Consider the following 8,262-nt stretch of genomic DNA (forward strand, 5'->3'; position numbering starts at 1 on the left):
AACCTGCATTCTTTGTTCCCCGATGTATTACAGGGTGTGGCGGGACGATGACTCACAGGCATGGCGCCTCCTGCCTGTTGTCTCGGGAATTAGCTCTTCCAGCCTGGAGCGCCCTCTGCAGGACGGTGTCTCATCTGCCACTGGCCCCGTGTCCTGTCCAGACCACAGTGCCCTTTGCCCATGGGTTCTGCCCACCATAGTACCCCCTCGCTCTGGGTCTCCCCTCCCAGGGGAACCCCCAACCCTCTAAACCCACCTTGCCTCAGTGGCTACTGCCAGTCATCATCTAGCCCCTGCTCCCTGGGGCAGACTTCAGTCTATAAATCACTCATCATCGGCAAGGGGGGTTGGACCTGCTGCCTCTGCCTATATCTGGGCTGCCCCTCTGCAGCCCTAGTACCCTTTTGTGGGCCCTTAACTCGGCCTGCAGCCTGGGGCTTAGCTAGGCTGGAGCTCCCCAGCTCCCTCTGCCCTTCCCCAGCACTGCTCCACCCTAGATACCCTTCTCAGCTTCGCAGACAGCCAGGTCCTTCTCTCTACAAAGCTAGAGAGAGTGTGTCTGTGTAAGCTTCTGACCCACAGCCCTCTTATAAGGGCCAGCTGGGCCCTGATTAAGCTGGCCACAGCTGTGGCTGCTTTCCCCATCAGCCTACCTTTTCCCAGCTGCAGCCCTCTCCAGGGCTGCTTTAACCCCTTCAGGGCCGGAGCAGGGTGACCGCCCCGCTACACAGAGATATCCAACCAACCATCAACAATGGAATATAAATTTTATTCTATTTGAAAAGTAAGTACAATAGCAAGAACTTTCAAGTACAAATCACCCTTTCTCAGTGCATAAATACTAGATAGATAGATAGATAGATAGATAGATAGATAGATAGATAGATGTTGTAGCTGTGTTGGTCTCAGGATATTAGAGAAACGAAGTGGTTGAGGTGATATCTTTTACTGAACCAACTTCTGTTGGTGACAGAGACAAGCTGTTGAGCTACACAGAGCTGAAGAAGACCTCTGTGTAGCCCAAAAGCTTGTCTCTCTCACCAACCAGAAGCTGGTTCAATAAAATATATTACCTCATCCATTTTGTCTCATAGATAGATAGATAGATAGATAGATAGATAGATAATATTATTGTCTTTGAAATAGCCCAAGTCTACTTATTAGTTTTCTGAGGGCCTCTTTGACCTCATTGTTTCTCAGAGAGTATATGATCGGGTTGAGTGCTGGAGTTATAACTGAATATAGGACAGTGATCGTTTTGTCTCTGTCTGGAGAGTAGGCTGAAGAGGGGTGTATGTAAGTGTAAATGGCTGTGGAGTAGTACAAGATGACGACTATGAGGTGGGAGGAGCAGGTGGAGAAGGCTTTCTTCTTGCCTTCCATGGAGCGAATCTTTAAGATAGTTCTCAGGATGAAGAAATAGGACATTAAAGTTATCACACAGCTCCCTATCCCAAAGACTGCATCAGCCAGAAAAGCCAGGGTTTCATTGAGGCTGGTGTCTGAGCAGGAGAGTTTTAGAAATGGTGGCAATTCACAAAAGAAATGGTTGATGATGTTCGAGTTGAAGAAAGAAAGCTGGAGCACAAGTCCAGTGTGGACTGCAGAATTGGCCACCCCAATTATCCATATGCCAGCAATTAACCCAACACAAACCTCCTTCCTCATGATGATGGTGTAATGCAAAGGGTGGCAGATAGCAATATAGCGGTCAAAAGCCATGGCAGCAAGGACCAGAACTTCACTTACCAGAGTCCAAGTGAAGAGACAGATCTGTGCAATGCAACCTAAGAGGGCAATGGTCTTCCTGTGCTCCAGAAGGTTGTGCAGCATTTTGGGGACGGACACTGAGATGGATAAAAGGTACATAGGGGTGTGGAGCCTGCTGCTAGTAGTAATAGTGAGGACAATGAGGAGGTTTCCAGCAAGGGCTGCCATGTAGATGAAGGTGAATACCACAAAGAGGAACATCTGGTGTTCAGGGAAGCTGGACAGACCCACCAAGATGAATTCTGTGACAGAGGATTGGTTCATCATTTCCGAATCTCCGCTACTCCTCACCTGTCGATATAAATCATCTCACTGGGCCAGACCCTCAGCTGATGTAAATAAGTGTAGCTTTAAGGAAACCCAGAAACCAAAAGAAAAACACTAATTTGCACCAGCTGTGGATTTGGTCTATTTACTCCAATAAAGCGATGTCAGTTTACACCAGCTAGGGGTCTGGCTAATTGATTTCAGTATAGCTACACCAATTCCTACCAGCTGGCCCATTGACTTAGAAGAACCTAGTATAAATAAGAAGTAACTCCAGTGAAATTAATGGAGTTTCACTGAAATCATCATAGGGGAGATAAGAACGAGGCACATTACACCACAAATTTTAAAATTATCCATATCACAATGAAGGGACTAGAGCTGGTTTCAAGTAGCACTTTGGGGAACAGATACATACATTCCAAGGCCAGAAGGGACCACTGTGATCATTTAATCTGACCTCCTGTATAACACAGTGCTAGAACTCCCCCAAAGTAATTCCTATAGGAAAACTTTTAGGGGGGAAAATATTGATTTAAAAATTATCAGTGATGGAGAATCCATCATGACCCTTGGTAAATTGTTCCTATGGTTAATTATCCTCATTGATAAAAACATTACTCTTCCTCCCCTCCCCATTTTAAACCAATGATCTCTGTCAACTTGACTAAGAAGTAATTCATGATTTACACCGGGGTGAGTAAGAGGAAAATCAGGCCCCATCCCATTGAGAAGGGTGTATAGCAATATTTCTTCCTGAGAGGTCAATCATTAGAGATAGAAATATCAGCTAGAATTTTTGAGGGAGACTAAAAAGGAAGGCACCAAATCCCATTGACAAGAAATCCCAGTCTATACACACGGACTCCACATGTTAGCTGAGTCTGTCCACTCCTCTGATCTATCTATCTATCTAGCTAGCTAGCTATCTAGCTATCATTTTGAATACAGAACATTAATTCTATTAAAATAGATCTGAATAAGTAGCTGTGAAAATTTACAATAGTGCACTATTTGGCTCTCTATATTTGAAGCTGAATTAATTATTTAAAAAAAAAGTTAAAAATAATTGACTTCCTCAATATTTAAATAACATGTCCAGACAAGCAAACTAAAACAGTATAGATAATATGTGACAATTATAAAATATCTTAAGCGATAACAACAATAGAGATATTACATGGTAGCCATGTGGAGATAGCTAGACAGCTAGAAAGATTGAAAAAGGTCAAAACCTTAGATAGATAGATAGATAGATAGATAGAAGTTCAAATTCTTCAGTAATTAGATTAGTAAAAGAAAGAAAGAAAGCCTCTATTCCAATTCATTTATGACAGTCCAATGAATGATGATTTACCTTTAATATATGAAAACGTATAAATGGCACTGCCCTTTGAATTAGATAGTCTTTCAACCACTTTAAAATTGTCACAGCTGGGAAGAGCTTTCTACTTCTTCTATTAGACTGATGGCTGGATTTAAAGATTGTGTTTACTGTTGTCACAGCCCTTTCATGGATTTGAAGATTCCTAGGCCAGAAGGGACCGTTGCAATCAACTACTCTGACCTCTGCACAACACAGGCCAGAGTGTGTCTCCCAAATTTACTATGGTCACCCTATCAGTTTTCAGCAATGAATGATCAGCATCACAATGCTTGTTAAATAACCTCCCAGTGTTATTAGAAGAGCGTACCTTATGTATCCTTTAGATGTTAATTATCTAAAGGCAGCACCGATCTTGTGTTTTAATTGTTTATGTTACCTTTAGTGTCATGAACAAAACACCCAATTCCTTGGAGTGCAATAATGAGGGATAGATAGATAGATAGAGTTTTACTATGTCCTTCCTTAGGAAAAGCTCTAATTCATAGATTCATCGAGTTTCAGGGCAGAAGGGACCATCTGATCATCTACTCTGACCTTCTATACATCTTATGTCATTACATTTCACGCAGTTACCCCTGAGCTGAGCCCAATAAGTTGAGTTTGAGTAAAACATCTTTCTGAATGGCAGCCACTCTGGATCTGAAGACATCAAGAGATGGAGAATCCACCACTTCCCTGGGTAGTGTGTTCCAACGGGTAATCACCCTCCCTGTGATTTTCACCTCAAGAAGTCAAAGGAGATGTACTGACTTATGTAAGATGTGGATCTGTCCATGTGCATGAAAGCATATAGCTCCTGTATGCATAGGACCCAATGTCGTGCCAGTGCAGACTCGGGCAATTGGGACCCCATATTGGCACCCTGTGCATGGCACAGAGTGCTGGCAGCTCCTTGGGTCACGATGGAGAAGTAGGGGTGACATCAATGCCCCATTTGATACCCCAGCTGTCATCTGCATCAGCACTCCGGACTCGGTGAATATTCCCAGAAGGCAGCCGGGCAACTCAAGCTTGAAGCACGGAATAGAGTTCTATAAGGCAAACTTTCAAAAGAGGCCTTTAAATCTAGGTGAACAAAAGAACATAAGAACGGCCATACTGGGACAGACCAAAGGTCTATCTAGTCCAGTATCCTGTGTTCCAACAGTGGCCAATCCCAGGTGCCTCAGAGGAAATGAACAGAACAGGTAATCATCAAGTGATCCATCCCCTGCTGCCCATTCCCAGCTTCTGGCAAACAGAGGCTATGGACATCATCCCTGCCCATCCTGGCTAATAGCCATTGATGGACCTATCCCTCCATGAACTTATCTACTTCTTTTTTGAACCCTGTTATGACTGCCCAACTTGAGACACATCAAAAGCCAATTTCCAGCAACATCCATTGGCTTAAGTGGCAGGTTTAAGTCCTATATTACCACTAATTTGCAATGAGACCTCAAAGGCCTTACCCAGACTTTACCCCTGGACTTCTCCAACTGAGGTCAGTGGGCAAACTCTGAGGGCCTTCTTCAGGTTTCACAGCCCCCTTCCTCAGGATTCACTTGGTCAAACCCTCATGGAGAGGTTGAAGGTTGAGATTTTTTTATCCAAGTTATAACACTCAGGCCACCCAATATTATATTTAAGGCATTTTTGTGGTTCCTATTCTAATAAATGTGTGGTTAAATTGTAAATATGCAGTGAACTTACACAGAGAAAATACTGCATACTAATCTAGCAAAGGCAAAACAAGAACTAATAGCTGGAAGCTGAAACCAGACACATTAAAATTAGAAATGAGGTGTAATGACAGACCCTGGTCATTGGCAAGCGGGATCAAACCTGGGAACCTCTTGAGCTAAATGCATGAGCCTTTACTGCATGAGCTAAAAACCACATGGCCCCTAGCTAAAGCTGTAGCAAACTCATTAATTTCTAAGTGGTCTTGGTGCCACTAGCAGGGACAGAGAACCACACCCAGGAGTTGTGAGGGTTACAAAGGCATGAATTGTTAACAGTAAGAGTGATTAACCGTTGGATCAAACTACCAAAGGAAGTGATGGAGCGTCCATCTCTTGGTGCTTTAAAATCCAAACTGATGCCTTTCTGGAGGATATGCTTTAGCGAATCACAGGTTATGCTTTAGTGAAACAAAAGTTGCTGGACTTGACTGGATGAGATTTCATAGCCTGTGTTATACAGGAAGTCAGAATAATGGTCACTTCTGGCCTTAAACTCTATGATCCTATGGAAACTTTAAAAGTAACGTGTTTCTTATGCATTTTGGGGTTGGGGAGTGGTCTGAAACAGATGTGGCCAGCATACTAAACTGTGATTCAGAAGCTCTTGGATTCTATTCCCACCTCTGTCACCTGCCTGCTGGGTGACATTGGGCAAATTGTTTCACTTCTCCATGCCTCAGTTTCCTCATCTGTAAAATGGGGTTAATGATGCTTTGCTGCTTTGTAAAATGCTTTGAGATCTACTGATGAAAATGCTATATCAGAAGCAGGCTGTGGTCCATTACTAGATGGAGATGGTAGAAGTATCAATAATAAAGCAGAAAAGGAAGAAGAGTTCAAAAATATTTCTGTGTTGTAATGGGGAGGGGAGCAACAAATGATGTAATGTCATCATATGATGATAACAACAATCTTTCCATTCCATTAGTATCTGAGGAGGATGTTAAACAGCAGCTACTAAAGTTAGACACCTATAAATCAACATGTCCAGAGCACTTGCATCCAAGAGTTTTAAAAGAGCTGGCCAAGGAGCTTGCTGGACCATTAATGTTGGTTTTCATGAAGTCTTGGAACATCAGGGAAGTTCCATAAGACTATAAGAGAGCTAATATTGTGCCAATATTTAAAAAGGGTAAACAGGATGACCAATTTAATTATAGGCTTGTCAATTGGACATCAGTCATGGGCATGGAATTGTAGCAGCAGATCTGGGACTCAATTAGAAAAGAGGATAATATAATTAATGTCAATCAATATGGGTTCATGGAAAATAGATTCTGTAAAACTAACTTGACATCCTTTTTTGATGAGATTACAAGTTTGTTGATAAAGGTAATAGTCTGGATGTAATAGACTTCTGTAATGCATTTTACTTAATACCACATGACATTTTCATTAAAAATTAGAAAGATATCAAATTAGCATGCCACATATTAAGCGAAATAAAAGTTGGCTAGCTGAGGTCTCAAAATATAAATATAAGAAGGGAATCATTATCAAACGGGTACATTTTTAGAGGGGCCCCATGGGGATCTTGGCCCTAAGCTATTTCACATTTTTATTAATGACCTAGACAAAAACATAAATACATCATTGATTTTCAGGTGACACAACGTTTAGGAGAATGGTAAATAAATAATGAAGAGGATAGGTCACAGATACTGAGTGATCTGGATCACTTGGTAAACTGGGAGCAAGTAAATAACATGACTTTTAATATGGCTAAATGTAAATGTATACATTAGGAATGATGAATGCCAGTCATACTTGCAAGATGGGGGACTATAACCTTGCAAGTAATGACTCTGGAAAAGATCTGGTGGATAATCAGCTGAATATGAGCACCCAGGATGGTGGTATAACCAAAAGCACTAATGTAATCCTTGGATGCATAAACCGGGGGATCTCAAGCAGCTGTAGAGAAGTTATTTTACCTCTGTATTATGCATTGGTATAACTTCTGCTGGAATATCATGACCAGTTCTGGTGCACACAATTCATGAAGGATGTTGATAAGTTGGAGAGGGTTCAGAGAAGAGGCACAAAAATGATTAAAGAATAAGGGAACATGCCTTGTAGTGATAGACTCAAGGAGTTACATTTATTTAGCTTAACAAATAAAAGGTTAAGGGGTGACTGGATTACAGTCTATAATAGTGGTTCTCAAACTTTTGTACTGGTGACCTCTTTCACATAGCAAGCCTCTGAGTGTGAGGCTTTTATATTTATTTTTATATATTTTATATATTTGAGACCATTATAAATGCTGGAGGCAAAGCGGGGTTTGGGGTGGAGGCTAAAAGCTCACGACCCCCCATGTAATAACCTCATGACCCCCTGAGGGATCCCAACCCCCAGTTTGAGAACCCATGATCTATAAGTACCTACATGGAGAATAAATATTTAATAATGGGCTCTTCAATCTGGAAGAGAATGGTATAATGTGACCCACTGGCTGGAAGTTGAAGCTAGACAAATTCAAATTGTGAACATTTTTAACAATGAGAATAATTAACCATTGGAACAATTTACCAAGGATTGTGGTGGATTCACCATCACCGACAATTTTTAACTCAAGATTTGATATTTTTGTCTAAAACATCTGCTCTAGGGATTAGTTCAAGGAAGTTCTCTGGCCTGTGCTATACAAAAGGTCAGATTAGAGGATCACAGGGATACCTTCTGACCATGTAATCTATTCATCTATAATCCTTGATTACAGCCATAATTACAGGTCTGGGACCAAGACTCTGTAGTGATGTATAAGCCAAGCATGGATCCTTCATAAAGTAAGGATAAAAAGGAAATCTCTACTTATTCGAAATAAGTCTGAAGGATACCACAATTTATTGCAATCCCCATTACAGATGATATACTACCTTTTCCTGTCGAACGGCTGTGACAACTACTAGTGCAATCATTAAGCCAAACAATCAGTATGACCCGAGGACAGTCAGGGGACTTCAGTTTAAAAAAAAATATTAAAGAAAGTCCATGTAATTTTTTTTCCTGAAGATCCATTTTGCTTAATTGACACAATGGGTTTCCATAAGTATGGTGACAACAAAACTTTGGATCACAGTTGTAGCCCTGATCAAAGAGTTTATCTGCTTC

At 41.4% G+C, this 8,262-nt stretch overlaps 1 protein-coding gene across 1 annotated transcript; it reads right to left on the minus strand.

The window, feature by feature from the left end:
• Window positions 1–1,128: 1,128 nt before the first annotated feature.
• LOC113408107 (olfactory receptor 13G1-like) lies at window positions 1,129–2,037 on the minus strand. The gene has a single exon (XM_026660430.1). The coding sequence runs from the start codon at window positions 2,035–2,037 to the stop codon at window positions 1,129–1,131; it is 909 nt and encodes a 302-aa protein (XP_026516215.1).
• Between the last annotated feature and the right edge of the window lie 6,225 nt (window positions 2,038–8,262).

Source organism: Terrapene carolina, unplaced genomic scaffold, assembly GCF_002925995.2.
Source record: "Terrapene carolina triunguis isolate 2854851 unplaced genomic scaffold, T_m_triunguis-2.0 Scaffold774, whole genome shotgun sequence".
In the NCBI taxonomy this organism is placed as follows: Eukaryota; Metazoa; Chordata; order Testudines; family Emydidae; genus Terrapene; species Terrapene triunguis.